At 37.3% G+C, this 18,022-nt stretch overlaps 1 protein-coding gene across 2 annotated transcripts in view; it reads right to left on the bottom strand.

Annotated features, from left to right (window-relative positions):
• Positions 1–18,022, bottom strand: part of ME1 (malic enzyme 1) — a 175,380-nt gene that overhangs the window by 56,838 nt on the left and 100,520 nt on the right. For both annotated transcript variants that reach the window (XM_069851267.1, XM_069851268.1), the window contains exon 6: positions 16,295–16,398. In XM_069851267.1, coding sequence (XP_069707368.1) covers positions 16,295–16,398 — 104 coding nt within the window. The remainder of the gene's footprint in view (positions 1–16,294; positions 16,399–18,022) is intronic.

Here is an 18,022-nt window from a genome sequence, read left to right as displayed (position 1 = left end):
GAAGGGTGAGAAGAGACTGTTTCTAGGAATTTCTCCATGAAGTGTCTGGTTGGGAATACGGGTAGTGCTGAAAAAATAGTCACACTATTTAAAAACAGCAAAGAGAACTCAACTTACACACTCCAAGTCAGTGTACAATGGCTAGCAAGTACGAACCACTGCACAGAATAATGAATAACAATCCCCACACAGAGGAACTGTACATATAACAGCTCTGGATTTGTCAGCATCCAGATGTTGTTTGTTGCCCTTCAAACATCAACAGAGGCTAGAAGCATCATGAAAAGTAGCACACACTAGCCAAACATAACCAGAGTAAGGCTCTTAAGTGTAGCACTCAGCAGCTAAACCTTTTCAGAGTTTGTTTTGATTCTCCAGAAAAAAAAAGTTAGAAGATTTCTGAAGTCATAAGCAATAATGCCATGGCCTGAGCTCCAAAGCAATGTCCTCACTATTAGGAACAGTGACAATGTGGCTTTCACTCTGTCCTACAAAAACTCCCTCATTAGCTCACAGCTTTCACCTTTAGTCCAAGAAAATCTCTATTGCCCTTTTTGTACTCTCAAAGTACTTTAAAGATCTTCTTAATAGATCAAAGTGGTTCTTGGATGCTGGAATCTCATACTTTTCCTGATATTCTTCCAGTGTTTCCTTGATACAAATTTGAACATTGATCCAGTAAGTATTCCAGTAGGGAAAAGTCTTAATTTTATGCCAACAGACAGACAGTTTGTTCCCATAGAACAGGATATACCCTAACTAGGACTATCAGAACCGTACTTGATGTCTGAAAAACCAACACTTGTTCAAACCGCAACACTAAAAATTAACTATACAATCCATATTTACATTGAGATTGAGAAAAGCTCCTCACCATATTGCACCATACAAAGTGAAAAATACATACTTCTCTCAACAAACCCAAAGCTTGCAGAAAACAGAATAGTTCCAATTGGAACGTACAGCAATCATCTAGTCCAGATGACCACCTCAGGACTGACCAAAAGTCAAGGTATATTATCAAGGGCATTGCCCAAGAGCTGCTTAAACACTGAAATAAAAAAAATTTATTTCAATTTGGTGCAAGGTATAGCTAGGAAAGAGCAGGAGGCAAGTTAGGGCAGAAGTGAGGCTTCACGAAATTTAATGTTTAGCTGGATCCATTTAAACATGTTAGGCATGTCATTACTTGACCAGAGAAGACCTAACAGAGAGAGACCTAGCACGCTGTGAAAATGGGAGCTGCATCCCAGACATCAACACTGGATGGTTGTAACATGGGAAACAGGTGAGATCTGTCACTGGAAAGGAGCAGCTACATATTCCCAAAGAGGAAAAAGAGCAAATGCAGCAAACTTTACTTTCTCAAATACATTTATATCTATATGCTGCACAACTTACTGATAATGACCATATGCTTTTGACTATAACTTTATGTTGCAGCAACAACATTCAAGTAATATTTTATATCAACTATAGAGACACTCATCAGGAGTTTACTTATTATTTTTTGTTTACTAGTAGGGTATGTGATTACAAATATTTTAAAACTAAATATTACAGCCTTGGAATTGTACCAGTAAAACTAATAGGAGTGTGAGAGCAGCCCTTGGGACAAGCAGGATACGTGGCGAAAGTCCTAAGTCAGTATTCCCCACGCAATCTTTTTTGGATATTTTGCAGAGTTTAAATCATAAACAGATGTTTGTAGAAAGAAACTCTGTCTCCTCTTTCCTACATACAATATATTAATCACTCTGAAGTAAGACTATAAAGATAATATCTTGCTGAGTCCTTAATGCTTAGCAAGTCTACCAAATACTTCATTTACATCCCATTTGGGACAAAGCTTAAGAAGAAAAATTTGAGATGCTTCTGTGATCTATAAAAACAGTAATAAAAACTATTTAAATATTTATATTCTCCAGGCTGACAAAAGGAACTGATACCCCACCATGCTGGATGGTGGCAGCCTTCAAGGGCTGTGGGTGCAAAGAAAAGAAACCATCCTGTGCCCTTCCTGAGACTGAATATACAAGCAAATTAGTTTGAACATGAACACAATTTAGGTATGTTATGACATTCCTTTCTAATTTTTAGTGGGGATAGTGATATCAAGGAAGTAGTAAAGAAGCTGAAAAGCAGCAGTTGTTGCTTATCATCTGTTTATCCTTATAAGAGACGGAGAAGGTTGTGACCTGTGCTGTGGTATGACACAGCCAGCCAAGGAACCAAGGCTGTGGGACATACCACAGCCAGCAAGATCATGACAGAGACAGCAGAAAATAGGAGATCATGATATGAAGTAATTAAATAACAAACCCAATCCTTTTAGAAAACAGAATCACGGCTCAGCACTCCAGAAGGATATGAAGAAGAAAACAGCTGTGACGTAGAAGGATTAGAGATAATTGGAGGTAGCAACAAGAATGGGTAAGAACAGGTAGGATTGGGATTGAACGAACTTCTCCAGAGAGAAGTGAGCAGTAAACAAGGAAGCAGAGTTGGAACTTTGAAAAATCAATCAGGAAAAAAAGGTAACAGGATGAGATACCACTGGTAGAAATCAGCTATAGGAGGTAAGCAAAAACTGAAATATAAACAGACAGAAAATGCGGTATGAGTGAGTCAATGAAAAGCTGCAGACAGTTATCATATACAAGCAAGCATTTCAGAACCCTTACACCCCTGATTTCCACACCAAATTAAAGCTCAGGCACTGCTCAGACTGCAAAGCTGCACAATATTTTGTGCTAAACTTCTGCAGTAAATGATGTGCTGCAGACAGCATGAGGGTTCATTTTCTCATTTACTGGTGAGGTAGGGCAGTGTCATGTTAAGCAAAGAATATCCAAGCCACGTCACACCAGACAAGGTTATTGTCTTTAACAGCTTCTGCCATCCCGAGGAAGGAAAAATTCAAGCAGACCATAAATAACTGAGCCATGACATTCAAAACCTAACCAAGGTCTTATACCATATTAGGGGAAAAAAATGCAATTGGTCATTTTGCCATCAGCTGCTAGATCAGGAATGCTTAAACCCACAGAATCTGGTGCTTTTTTTTGGTGGGAGGAGGAGGAATGCCTTCACTATTCTTAATCCCCAACTTTGCTGTGATAGAAGTTGCAGTAGTTTAGTTGTGATGTAGTTTGTTTACCCACAGTGGTCCATAAAGTCAGGAATCTCATCTATCATTTAACAGCACAAAAAGTATAACCCATCAGTGGTCTCTCACACAGCACATGAAAGAATAAAGCACAGAAAAAGGGAATGTCACATTTCGCCCAGTAGAGGACCATCTCCTCTAGTCCTATCATATTCTCCTTTTGAGGATATAATACTCATGCCCACATTAGTCTCAAAGTGATACCTCTGAGCAGCACAACGTTGGACTTAATCACCTAATAGAGAAGTGAGGAGAAAAATCCCCAAACATTGAGCTTACTATAAATGAAGGAACACAGGTTCCTATAAATGTGATATTTAAACAAAGTCTTCAAACACAGGTACAATCTGAATAAAAGCATCATGCTCTGTAAATGAAGACTGTCCCTAGTACAGATGGTAGTTAATTTTATGACTGCTATAAACTGAATGACATTTCACAGTGATAAAAGCAATCTAAGTCAGGTCTATTTTCATATCATCAGCACTGCTCAAAATTGGAAAATGAGTACATAGCACTATCTTGCCTTATAAATGACAAATGAGTAGCGTGCTAGCACATTTTTTCTGCTTCCTACTTCTCCTGAAAGCCATTTCCTTTTATTGTCACAACATTGCACTACAAAAACTGCCTCAAATTAAGAGTGTTTTCTTTTTTATTGATATTATTATGAGAAAAATGGAATTGTTATCCATTCCAGCCATTCTTATCCAAAGGAGATTTTTATCAATGTTTACAGACGCACTGGTAACTCAGCCTCTTTGGGCTTATGCTAAAATCACAACATTTAACTTCTAAGTTGGGCATGAGAATGGAATTTGATGCCTTCTCTAAAAAAACCTTTTTTTTTTCCCTTTGGGAATAAGCACAATTTAGCCTTGACCATTTTTCTTAGAATGATTCAACAGCTCCCAAAATCACTTCTGTACACCCAGAGAAGACACACAGTGGAAAAAATCTAAAGCCTGTGCAGTTTAATAGTTCCTTGTTTTATAGCAGTATTCTACAGAACTAGGCATTTGTTTAAAAGTCTCTTCAGATTTTGCTGACATACTTATTGCCTTTGTTACTTTGTACCTGTACAGTTAAATTATGTACCTGAAACTCCATTAAAACACCTATATACAAAAAATAGTTTCAAGGACACAAATAAGGCACAGCACAGTAATTAAACTCTTCAGCCCCGTGAGTGATAATGCTATGCTTATCAACCAAAAAAATGTAGATTAGGTAGATTTTTCCCGTATTCTTCCAATCACAGTAGGTTTTCTATCAAATTAAAAAGGCAAGGTGAAAAAAATTAGTTAATGTTCAAAAACTTACATAGTACAGTGCGGCATTACTTACTGAAGCTGAAACTAGTGCATTGGTTTTCTCTGGAGCACAAAATATGTCCTTTGTCAATAATCTGTTTCATCCCATGTTCTGTGAAGTAGTTATTTGACATCACCTCTGCTCCCTTAAGCTACACCTGCTGCCAACAAGCCTCAACTGAGAAAATGCTACAGACCCAATAACCTTTTCATCTGCTTAAGTACATATTAACTCCTTGTTCTCAAACATCTGACCTCCTGCTCCTGAACACAAAGTAGAAAAACCTGTTTTAGCACCTAATTCTAAAATAAAAATGTTGTGCAGATGCCCCAGCCCTAGGAAACCCAGCCATTTCCTTGTCTTCTATTCTCAAGTTTTCTCTATAACAGGCTTTTATAGTAATAGCTACAATTATGAACTCTGCTATTCTAATATTTTGTAACAGAATAAAAGCACAGAGCGGCAGAATGATGGTTACAGCATGTCCTGTGGAAGAAGAGGTTTTCCACCAATGCTCAATATTTGCAGAAGGCTCCTTGAATTCAAGGAGGGTATGGGGGGGATTGACTCCAGGGAAACTTTGACAAGAGTTTCTTTATTAAGTCACTATAACAGGAATATTGTTGAATATAATTTCAGGACAAAGTATGAAAATCTCTTTTCTCCCTTTCCTGTGTGGGGAAAACCTAAAAGAAGTCTCTGGGAAGTATATAAAAAAAAAACAAAATAGGGTTTTCTGGAGGCCTGGGCAAACTCATAATGATTCTAAGCAAGCCTCTTTTATCTGTGTTGTAATGTTGTGATTCTTAATGTACAAAATTTAGTGTGCCTCCTCAATATGTAATATATTTTTTAAAATAAAACAAGTAAAAAATGCTACAGTTTATTTTGATATTGATCAAATGCAGCCTTTAAAGTTTCACAATTTATTTTTGTGTTTATTTTCAAGGAAATAAAACTGAAATAATATCTAGCCCCACAAACCCCCTGTGATATTTATTAAAGATTAAAATTGCACACAGACCGGACTTGGCCCCAAGTCTAAATCAATGGCCTTAAGAATTCTATGTTACTGAAGCCCCGTGTTTCATGTCTAACCTAGATTTCTGAATTTGTTTGTCAGCACCTCCATCGAAAAGGCAGATCTCGTTCAAAAAAAACCCTGTATCCCATACTCCCGGTGAATTAAAGACAACAACAAAGCCACATAGCTTGCCTCTTCCAACCTCCATCTCAGTTCTCCTTCCTGTGCCGAAGACCAGCATCAAAGCACACCTGCCTATAGAGCTCAGAGGAGAAGGAATCTGGGACAAAAGCAAAGTGGTGCCAGTTCTTACATCCAGAGACCAACTCACAGGAGCCGCCCACTGAGACGGTTGTGTCTGCTAATGCACAGCTGCAAGTAACTGTTTAATTCAGGTACAAAGTTTGTTGAAAATGCACAGTGGATGCTATGCACCATGATTCCCTCAGTTTTATTTTGGATTTTTTTGGCAAGCAAGTCACTCAAGTGTTACTAGGATAGGGACCTGCAGCATTTAAAGGTGCTGCTGCAACCAGGTGAGGGACACTTTGCAACTGAATCTGGCATTAAGATCAATTGCAGTATTACTCGTGTATTATTTCAAGAATGGCCATTGTGCTACAAGCAGCATATGCTGGCATTTTAGCTAAGAGGAACAGATGAGCAGCTGGTTCCCATTTTGAAATCTGACTTGGAAAATACACCACACCAGCTGCACTCAGTTCTCTCAGCCTGAAAATACTGTTCTTTAAAACTATTTTCCATATATAATTTACAGCTTCTATACTTTTCTGGCAAAGAAAAGAAAACAAACCCTAACACTGTATAGTCTGTCTTAAGCCGAAAAATCACTTTTTTAATACAAATTTAGAATCATTAACAAATTTAATGGAGCACTTCTTTGTAACTGTTACGACATTCTTAAATCAGCTAGTATAAATGTGAAGGATCAATGACTTAACTAGTTTTTTTTCCAGCATAAATTCAGTAGAACCACTGCAGTCACACAGCTGAAGAAATGTAGTATTCCAGAAGTCAAACACATGGTCAAATCATAATAAATTTTTCAGAAGGAAAGATTAATCAAAGACTTTTTAATAAAAACTTGATACTGTAAAAAGATCTCTAAATATCTGAACCATTATGCCTGGCCACAGAAATGGATTCCATAGGTTTTCAGATTACTCTAGGGCTAGCAAAAGTAAAACCTCGAACAAGGCAGGCTTTCTATTCTGCACCCACTGAAAAGAAGTTAAAAAGAATAAAAATTTTTAAAAACTCCATTAATTTTAATGGTACAGGACCAGAGTATACACAACTAGAAAATATGTAAGCAGACTTAAATATTATTGCTAAATTTGAAGATTCTTACAGTTCATTAAAGCATGTGAGATATGAGATTACTGTGAGAACTGTAGCATTACAGACACTGCCACTGTGTTTTCTAGCCTTACATATGGAACTACAAACCCAGATCCCATTTAGGGAAAAACCAAGCTTGTACAGAACCTAACAATAATAAAAGTTTAATTATATGTGGCAGCTAATGGCTTATTGAAAGAGCACTATTTTTTCCTGCATCTTTTCTCTGTATGCTTTCAGATTTTCAGACTCTTCTGTTATTAGTAACTATCATTGCAACATTTCAGTTTATCTTACAGATATAAGCTTGTGCCTATTCATGTGTTTTGTAAAAGGAAAAATAACTCCTGTGCATGTTTTCTAGATTAGAGCTCTAGCCCAAGCAAGAGCAATGATTCCAAATATCTGTTCCATTAAGGTCTTTAAAAAAAAGGGGAAACTAAAAAAAATCTACTTTTAGCAGTAGGAATTAATCACAAAGCAATTATAATAAAATGAATTTTATAGTATCATTTAACTGAATATTTGTAGACATAACATCTATGATTCTATGAGTCTAGAAATAAACTTTAACCTTTTCTAGTAGTAAATAACTCCATTTTTATTAAAATCTGCATAGTTCATTTTCAGCAAAAGCTGCCAGCAATCTCTTTCCAGTAGTCATTTAGGCTTGCTACAGACTAGCAAGTAGATGAATGATTAACTTTGATGGTAAAATCCACCAAATTCTCAAATAAAGTCAGCCAGTTAAGTGATACTTCTCTTGCTGTTTCCAAAGTATAATGTTCAAAACAGGTAACTTTCTGGTTTTGTGCTAAGCTTAATCCTATCTTTAGAAGGAACAATATCAAAGTAATGCTGTGCTGGAGATAAAACAGTAAAGAATTTCCTTCTGCAAGAGCCCATGGAAGGATAGCAGTAGAAATTCTTCCCCCTATTTATTAACAAGATCTAAAAGAGTAAGGTATTAGGAGAAAAAGATCTTTGAATCACTGAAACCTCAGTCTATTTTTCAAAATGTGTTCCTTTTTTTTGTCTCATATACACCTCTGGTTACATAAAGATGACCTACCAGATAACTGTTCTCTGCTTCTGGGGATACAATCAGCATCCCTTGGAACTCCAGAAATGCAGTTATTAAAATAAACTCACTTATAAAATTGCAAAGAACTTTTGTAATTTCATCACTAAACTAACACATTAGCTATACATATTACATGATTTATTCAGACATTTTTAGCACTGGAACCACTGTGGGCATCAATAGTGTCATTTAACCGCATATGGTAATGAATCTGAAGTGTCATATTGCATTTTTCAGTCATTTCCAGGCTAATATTTTTTACAGTGGTGCATAAACACTAGTGATTGCTAATGCAGAAGGTAAGATGTGTATCTGGAATTTCCAAAAACTGCAAAAATTCTGCTGATACCAAATACTGTACCCTTACCTCTTGATTAAACAAAAAGACAATGAATCAGTAAAAAAAAAAAAACAAACTCAGTCACAGGATGTCACAATTAAAAGCAGCAGTCTGTAGCTCCCTTCAATTCAATAAGCTCTCAGTATGCCTTATTGGCATGAAACTGGTATAGAGAGACTGCAGAATTAGAAGGAAAGGGGCAGTTCTAAGCATTCAAAACAAGCCAAAAATATGCATGCAACCTCTAATTTTTCCAAAACTATATCCATATGAGAAATTGGTCAGGCATAGCTATATAGATTGAAGGCTACCCCACAGGATATTTAGGGTTCTCTTCTACTTGCTGTAATTTTTCTATGCAACACAAAGATCAGAGCCAGTGTTTGAAAACCTTCAGTTACCTAGAGATGGACAGACACTGGGGCTTTATATAGGTACTCAAACACAGGAACCTAGTAGCATCTGAGACAGCCAAGAGTATCCACAGCATCTGCACAGAGCTAGCAGATATGATCAGAGACGTGGGACAACTACGGTACCTGCACCAGCCACTGGAGGCCAGATAGGGTATGACAATGGACCTCTACGTTTAGGCAACTGGATTGTGCCCAAGAGGACATCTACATCCAGTCTTGTCATATGCTGCTCCAGTTCCCACATATAAAAGGAGAAAAATTTTACTTGATAACAGTTTTAAGGACTATAAAGAGGCCAAACTGATGGAGACAGTAACAGACACTGAATGTGTTTATTATACAGAAAAGACACAGGGAAAGTCTATAAGTAGGATGTTGCTTACATAGAAAGTACTTCATTTAGGCAATCTGTATTAAACAGATCTGCAATCTGTATTTAAACAGATCATATTTACTGATAATGATAATACATACAACTCCTGAATTCATTTCTGAGGTCCTTTCTGATCTTAGTCCCAAACTGCTATCAGGCAGTTAATATCATGAGGTTTACACAGCTGAAAAATGGCCATAATCCCAGGATAAGGTTAAATATTTCCATTTTACAAGTCAGCATTAAAATCCACAGTTAAGCACAACAGAGAACTATCCTGTTTTTCAGAAGTGCTATATGTCCATGCTTCAGTAGGCTATATTGCTACATAAGGACATCTGGATTACTACTGCAGATTCTTGGATGGATAGGGAAGCCACTGAAGTTCCCATCACAGTTTCCTGAGAAGACTGTACAAAAAGTTGTTTGTGACCTCTTGATTCTAGCAAGCGCTCTGTCTTGCTAAAATCTCAAGGAATATCGATAATTAAATTCTGGAAATATCGTGGAAATATCTAATCTGGGAGTATTGTTTGTCTAATGTCACTATTTGTAATGCAGTGATGACACAGCTTAGAAGAAAAAACTTTCAATACTCAGGTATGAAAAGATCTAAAATAACTTACTGCAGTTCCAGGATACCCACTGAAGATGCATGACAATGTATCTATTACCTCTGCTAGGTTTTGTTAAAAAAGGGCGCGCCTACAGTGAAAATACAGCTATACAGCAATTTGGAAGAATCTAACATACCGAATAGTGAGCCATGATGGGTATGGTAACAAATGCAGCTTAGGCTAAAAGAAATATTTGATAGGAGCTTGTGCTCTACATTAAGAGACAATCAGAGACAACTAATACACAAACACCACAGCAGCATTTGAAATCTAAAAGCATACCAGGTGAAAAACATGACATGTCGATCCTATCATCTGTCCTCACGAGCCTCAGGATGGAAATCAGTGAGAGAAAGGCCTGTGACGAGCCAGGGCTGCCCATGTCTTGGGGACAGAATAAGTTCCCCTCAGTGTGATGTGGTGCAGACACTACTATTTGATGGAGTTCATCAGGGACATGTCCTTGATGCCCAAGGACATTGCCCTCTACCCCAGCTCAGTACAGACAGGATGTAAGATGTTGGTAAAAAAGGTCCTTGTCTCCAGTTACAGCTCCCCAACCCATGTCAAAAGTTTTAAAAATAGTGGATAACATATTGATACAAAAAAAAGTATTACAATACTTTTCCCCCACTTCTGTATCACCTGGATCTATTAGCATCACTTATGTTGTCCACCATTACTGGCAGCACCAGGTCACAACTATATATGTTTCTTTCATCTGCACGGATGCAGTTTTACGCAGTAAATCAGTAAAGGAACTCAGAAGGTATCACAGTCTTCCAGGGACAGACTAAGCAAGGCAGTCTTTCTGACAGAGCTTGTGTTGGCCTGTTACTTTGCTGGGGCAAGTGATAAGGGAATACTCTGAAATAACTAAGAACAATGAATATTTCTGTTTTCTGTGCAAGTTCTAAGCAAAAAGTCCCAGAAAGTAGGTAAGAGCCTAGATTATATAAAAATTGTATTTTCAAAATCTCAGGTGGGAGCAGGTGCAGTCTGGATGGGATACTCTGAGTAAAGCACGGCAGCATCACTGTCTGGTAGGGATTAAAGACCAGGGAGGGATGAAGCACTGAGCTAACCAATCCCATTAGCCAGCCTAACAGTGAATGACAGTTTTCCTCAGAGCTGATCCTATGTAGAAATAATTCTTGGCTTGCAATGGGAGACAGACAGAGCAGAGAGACAGAGCTAGGATAAGAGAGACAGATATCTTACTACTTTCTCATGTCAACTGCAGCCAAAACTTTCCTAGAGTTTCTAAAGGAAAAAAAAAATAAAGAAACTGCTGCTTCTGACAGCCTGAAAAACTTACTATACTTCTGTAATAACTATATGAATTCAAATAAATCAACATTCACTCCATTTATAATATAGTGGCACCAGCTAACTTGGGGTGAGGATTCTGCCCACCATTTGCTGGAGCTATAAAAATGGAAGGAAAGAAACTGAGATTACCCAGGCCTTTTCCACTTAGAAAGTCCCTTCTTAAAATAGTTTGCAGAAGAAAAGCCTGAGAACAGCATGTTCTTCACTTGTTAGGTTTTGAATGACTGCAGCAAGTCTGGGACATAGCTGAGCACTATTAGAACACGGGTATATCCAATTCTGAGCTCCAGAATCAGTTTTGGTACAAAAGGCATATTAAAAATACTAAAAATATTCCCTCACTCTCTGTCTTGTCCCACAAAACCAAAACAATAGTCTTCTCCCTCAGTACTGTGCTTGAGGATTTCATTACTTTTTGTTTTCTTTAAGGGATGAATGAGATTTTATTTCTTCAAGGCTCCTCTGCTCATCTTTGCTAAGAATTTCTCTAAGGTCTCCCATTACAAACAATAATAGGACTCTGTCTGCAAATAAACTTGATGTAATTAGAGTCTGTCTATCCTGCTATGATTTTGCTTCACTGACAGATTCACTTTTCCTTATGCCACTTACTGTGTCTGAAAAGTTTGTAAAGCATATATTTGTAACATTTCCAGCAATCAGACAGAAGAGGAACCAGAAGAACCATCAGGAAAGGGAAGTGGAGCAGAAGGTGCCAAATAACAGAAAGAAGGATTGCTTGCCTATGTTCTTTCCGTGATGTATTGTTTATAAGGATATTTACACTGGGGGTGAATTAATTAACTTGCTGCCTCTTACCTAATGAAACATACAGAAATAGATGCCTTCAACCCATCCTTCTTTTCTCCGTCTCAGAGTTTCCTGGATTTGTCAACCAAAGGAGCAGTCAATGTGCACAAAAGAATCCAGTCTCAAAAGAAATACTACAGCTAAGCTAGTTTCTTTTTTTCTCCTACATAGGCAGGCAAGGACAATTCCAAGCAGGGTACCCCACTAAGGACCATGGCCTGGGGAAGGCTTCAGTTGTTCTTAATGTGAGATAAAGCACACTTACCATAAAAAACTGTTTCAAAGTAGCTCATGATGTGAAATGAATCTCTGCTACCATCTGTGAATAATGTAATGAGGCAAATGAGGAATAATGACTACATCGTGGTAATTTAGGACAGAACATACTGAATTACAATTGTCAGCAGCTTGGTTTATAGCTCACAAACTTGAGAAAAGCACACCATATAAAAAGAGTGGGGAAGGATTTAATTAAAATGTGATTACAGAAGAGAACGTAAAAGACACATGATATGACTTTTAAACAGTCCGCCGCTATTATTTGCATCTTGACATGAAACTTAAAACTCACCATCACACACGCACAGAAAGATAATTTCAGTGATATAGGGTTGGTTTTATGCATCACAAATACATGGAGTTTAGCTTTTAAGAGAATAATAATAATTCTGTCCAACTCCTTGAGGTTGTGGTAGGTGGGCCAGGAAACAACCTATAGGAATTTGCCAGATTCTTTCAATTTTCTAAAAGTTTCCTATCTGTTCACAGACCAGAGGTGCAAGTAAGTATTAGAATCATAGATTCACTAGGTTGGAAAAGACCTCCAGGATCATTAAGTCCAACCATTCCTATCTGCCACTAAACCATGTACCTGAGCATCTTGTCTACCCATCTTTAAATAACTCCAGGAAAGGTGACTTAACCACCTCCCTGGGCAGCCTCTGCCAGTGCCCAATGACCCTTTCTGTGAAAAATTTTTATTCTGATGTCCAGCCTGAACTGCCCCTGGCGGAGCTTGAGGCCATTCCCCCTTGTCCTGTCCCCTGTCACTTGGGAGAAGAGGCCAGCTCCCTCCTCTCCACAACTTCCTTTCAAGTAGTTATAGAGAGCAATAAGGTCTCCCTTCAGCCTTCTCTTCTCCAGGCTAAACAACCCCAGCTCTCTCAGCCGCTCCTCGTAAGACTTGTTCTCCAGCCCCCTCAGCAGCTTCGTTGCTCTTCTTTGAACACGCTCCAGAGTCTAAAGGGGGCTCCTCCTTGGGGGAGGGAAAATGTACTTTTTGCATCCGATGAGGGAATTCAAGTCCCTGTTATTAAGAAGGTGCTTTTTTCCCCTCCATTTATTGTTCCACCTCCACATATTTTCCCCTCAAGCATTTCCATAAACCCTTCACTGTTGAACATGAATATCTCTTGGTCTTTGCATCATTGCAGGCAAGTAGGGCAGAAATAGTTACTGGAATAAAAAGATATGACTTGTTTTCTCTGGTTACACAGGAAGCCTTGGTGGATCAATCCCAGCTACCAAAGTCTTGCTTAGCACTCCATCTTCTCAGAGTTTCCTCTGTAAACATAGATATTTAAGAACAACTTGCAATTTGGAAAAATATACTCCTCTGTATAAAATGTTTTATGACTCGTTTCTTCATAGATCGGAACCTTCACAAACATTTCTGAATTCCAGTTTGATTTATGTTCTTCAGTAATGAAGATAACTGTCTCTTTTTTAATCATGTTGTAAAACATTCCCATTTAGAACATGCGTGTTCCACTGAATTACCACACTGACACAAAAGCACGGAACACCTGGTAATGCCCAGGGAAATTATAGCACCTGCCCTCAGAAAGGGCAGCTGCTGGCACTGGTAATAAATAAATAAACAGATAAATGTATACATATGTAAATAAATAAAAACTGTTCACTGGATTTATGTCAACAGAACTCCAGATACTTTCCATATGCTTCCTGCCTTCCCACATCTGGGAAAAATCACACTATACTAGTTCCATTCTGCACATTGGATACTGCACTGAGATCTTTTAGTAACGGGGAGTTTAATTTGTGTTGTTGTTTTTTTAAAATCTTCACTCTTTATAAATAGTTTTGTTTCACAAGAAGGATTTTTTGGGGGTAAAAAGCAGTGGAGGCTGTGAAGGGGGCTTCATACAACATACTTTTTTTATAAAGCATTTTCTTTATTATGCTTCATGACATTTACTGTCTAAAGGTGATGTTTCAACATTAAACACTAGAGATGATTCTGCATCAGCTTATACAAATCCTTATTTTCAAAATATAACACTCAATTAAAATGATGTGGATATTTAGGAAGATTCCCTGGAAGCCAATGAAAAGCCTGTACAAAGTGCACTGCCTACTCCTGCTTGTTCCCAGGCAGTGCTGCTAAAACCTGGATCTCACTTCTGTTATAATTTGGCTTCTCTGGAGGATTGAGGGTGAATAAAAGATCTAAAATAGGCATTTAACATAGTTTTCCAACTTTGAAATATTTGTCATCACCTTAAATGCCTGCCTTTATATTTGGCTTATTAAAAATGCATGACAGCCTTGTGCTTTACAGTTTCACGGCTATGTATGTCTTGGAAATGAATACTCCACTGTACTGAAAACATGACAGACTTCCCCAGATCTTCACACATTCTCGGAAATTATAAGGCCAAGCTAGATAAGAAAGCCTCTCCTGGAGTACCATGGCAATAACTAACAATACACATATGACTAACCTAAAAAGTGACAGACAAAACATGCACCTAAGATACCAAAGCAAATACTTCCTCTGTGAAACAGCCAGCAGAAGGCTAAGAGAAATGAAAAGAGGAATAACATAAGAGAAACTCTCACAAGGAAAAGATAACTAGCATTTAACCAAAGTATTCAATTAACCAGAACATCACAATGGCTGGCAAGGGAAAGTAATACACGACGAACTAAATCATGACCTGCATCTTTAGCAGTCACACCCACCACACCAGAATTGGCTTCAAGTGCTGAGTCTGCCAGCAGCAGGCTAAACACAAATTCGAATTTAGGAACATATGAGAATATTGAGCAAATGGACTTGATTTTGACTTAACTTTTTACATCACTTTTCCCTTCACCTTAGCAAATGAGTACCATAATTAAAATAGAAGTCATACTACAGCCAAAACAGTTCACAAGTAAACCACACAAAGTTTCAACTGTAATTTGTAAGTGCTCCACTTTAAACATGAAATAAATGACACCACTGGAGACCATGACAGACTTCGCTGAGAACAGAGTGATCTTTCAGAAGGTCAAGCAAACATCAATTGCTCAAAATTCCTCAAAATTACAGAGTTATAAAGACGTTTAAATAAAAAGAGCATGTCAATGAGACCTTGAAACATTATTGAAATAATTGTCTGCTTGACTCTGGTGATTTCTCAGTATGAAGAAGTGTGGTTCATTGTAAAGAAAGGGTGAGTTAGAGATTCTCAAAATGTGGTCCACAGAGCAATTTTTAGTGCTCTGAACCTTCTGTTAGTAAGGTGAAAATGCGATTTTATCCTAAAGAGGTGCAAACACATTACAGGGTAAAGCCAAACCAACAACTTCCATAGCAAGATTAAGAACAAGGGAGTGCCAGTCAATGGGGCTGGTGGGGAAGAGTATAGTAATATATGAAGGAATATGTGCTTCAGGCATGGAAATTTATGCAAGTCTCTTTGGTACAGGAAAAAAGGCAGGAAGATTGTGCACATCGAAGTAAGGTCCCTAAATGCAGTCAAAATGCGGATAGGGCACAACCTACAGGTGCCACAGCTCAGCCTCAGCTTTGGGATGCAGAAAACTCATTTTGATAAGGATCCTGGCACTTGGGCTATTTTAGGCATATACATTGAATGCAGGGCTAGAACTCCAAGTATTTAACAAACAAGGAAAATATGAGTAAACGTGTTATTTGACATGTGAAAAGAACTATTTTATATATCACGTTTTAGAAATAAATTTAAATACTTTATGTATAGGAAAACAAGAAGCAAGGGAAAGAGCTGACTTGGTATAGATCCATACCATGACATTTAAAATCAAAACGTTGAAAGCTTAGTCCTGCTGTGGTTTTGGTTGGGGCAGAGGTAGGAGTTGCTGAGTATGATAGCTTCTTTCAGGCAGCTGCCGTCTCAAATATGAAATCAAAAAGACCTAGAAAATCAGATAAGCACAGCCCTAGGAAAATAATTTAACAATCTCAAAATAAAAGTTTGAAAAACTAGTTCAGTCATCTCAAGATTAGTTTTACCACTGATGCAGTGAATTCACAAAAATGCAAGACTAAAGGCAAGTAGTTCAGGAATTATAGAACACTATGCTCAAAATAAAAATTATCAGGAACTGTCTTCTTTTCATAAACTACAAACCTTTACTTCTCCCAATGAAGTTCACCAATAAATAACACCAATATATCACATACCTCGAAGTCACAGCTTCCATGAATTCATCAAGAAGATCATCGTAGGCTTGACCTCTGATTCTCTTGTGTCTCAGGCCAATATACAAAGGATCATTCAGCAATGCCTGTTTGAAAAAAAAAAGTTTGATCTATTACACGAGTAAGTTACACTAGTACACTCTAAGTTAATAAGGGCACAATAATACAGTGTTTGAGGATTAACCCAAGCATATGAAGCACATATCCATTTGTCCACCCCTATATAAAGACTGAAGAAATGCAACAATGAGATTAAAGAAACACTCTTTTGTATCAAGGAAAAGGAATACTCTACTCTCAAAGGAAGTGTATTGTTTCCAATTAATAATGTAAAAGTTTTTTCTGGGAAGTCAAGTTTCACAAGTATCTTTTAAAGCTTTTGTTAGTAGTTTTCAGACAGTGCTCTGACACTTTAAAAAAAAAAGTAATTTCCTGTACTTTTATCATCAGTTTAACAAATCTCTCCCAGATTCCATCATTTCTACTGTGTCAATGAGCTGATATTCAGAAAATGTGCTGCTTTCTAAAATGCAGTATGCCAAAACATAATCAAGCCTTTGACCTTTTCCTTCCAATATATAAGAAGGTTTATTTAGACCTGATGTATTTCCAAATTATAACTTACAAATTACTAAATGTGTTCAAAGTGTTTTGCAATCACTTGTGACAATTCACTCCAGCTAAAGCAATTCCCCACTCTCAACACTTCATTGGCTCTCTCAAAGACTCTGATAGAAAGACATTCTTTGTTATTATTTTTCATAGGCCTTTAAAAATGAATGTTTCTTTCTCCATTGTATCTAGTGTGTAATCCTCCCAAACATACCCAAACAGCTTGCTGAATATTTTTCATCCAAAACCAATTTGTAAAACAGCTGCAGAAACTTGTACACCAGCAGAAAACATGGTAAAGAAAAATACAGACCACTTCTCCTTCCAGGAAGGAGACTTCAATGTATAACACAGAGTAACAAGGCTAGAAAGTTTGCTCAGCCTGCTACAGGCTGAGAATCATAAATCTAATCTCTGTATTTTAGAAAAGTAGCTGAATTCTCTTCACAGCTTTCCTGTGTTGTAGAACTGAAAAATCCTTTGGGTTACAAGCCCCAGTTGGAGATCCGTTTCAATCAAAAACTAACTTAAAACCTTTGGTGGTATTCTACCTCCCCTGGAAGTATCCTGATACAACCTACAGACAGAGGTGTTTCTCTCTCCCTAACTTTACCCTCCACTTCCATAAAAAATCACAGATCTCAGATCAGAATGTTTTCAAAAAAATACAAAAATTCAGCTGAATTAAAAGCTCATTTTTTTCTAAAATTGTTGCTACATTAATCGCCATTTCAAAACAATTTCTAATACATTACTTGTAGGCTTTCAGGAGTTGTTAGTTCAACTGATTGAATCTAAGAAGAAATAAAGCTAAAAGTTACAACTACTTTGTAAATGAAAGTAAAGTCCTTACATTGAAATTATCTTATTTGTTCCCTTCACCAATTCTATGTAGCATTCATGTTTAACTAGCACATTCTTTAGCTGAAATAATTTTACCTGTGTATTTACATTATTCTGGATATTCTAGCAGCAAAATCAAAATCATCATTTTGTATCTATTCCAGATACTACAGAAAAAAATGGCAAGAGCTTGATGTCAGGTACCTTCTAAATTAATTTCCTCTTTTGTATGCTCTTCATTTTTTATAGATAATA

The sequence above is a fragment of the Phaenicophaeus curvirostris genome, chromosome 2 (genome assembly GCF_032191515.1).
Source record: "Phaenicophaeus curvirostris isolate KB17595 chromosome 2, BPBGC_Pcur_1.0, whole genome shotgun sequence".
Lineage (NCBI taxonomy): Eukaryota > Metazoa > Chordata > Aves > Cuculiformes > Cuculidae > Phaenicophaeus > Phaenicophaeus curvirostris.
The sequence above is the reverse complement of the archived record's forward strand: the minus strand, read 5'-3'. Positions and strand labels throughout refer to the sequence as shown.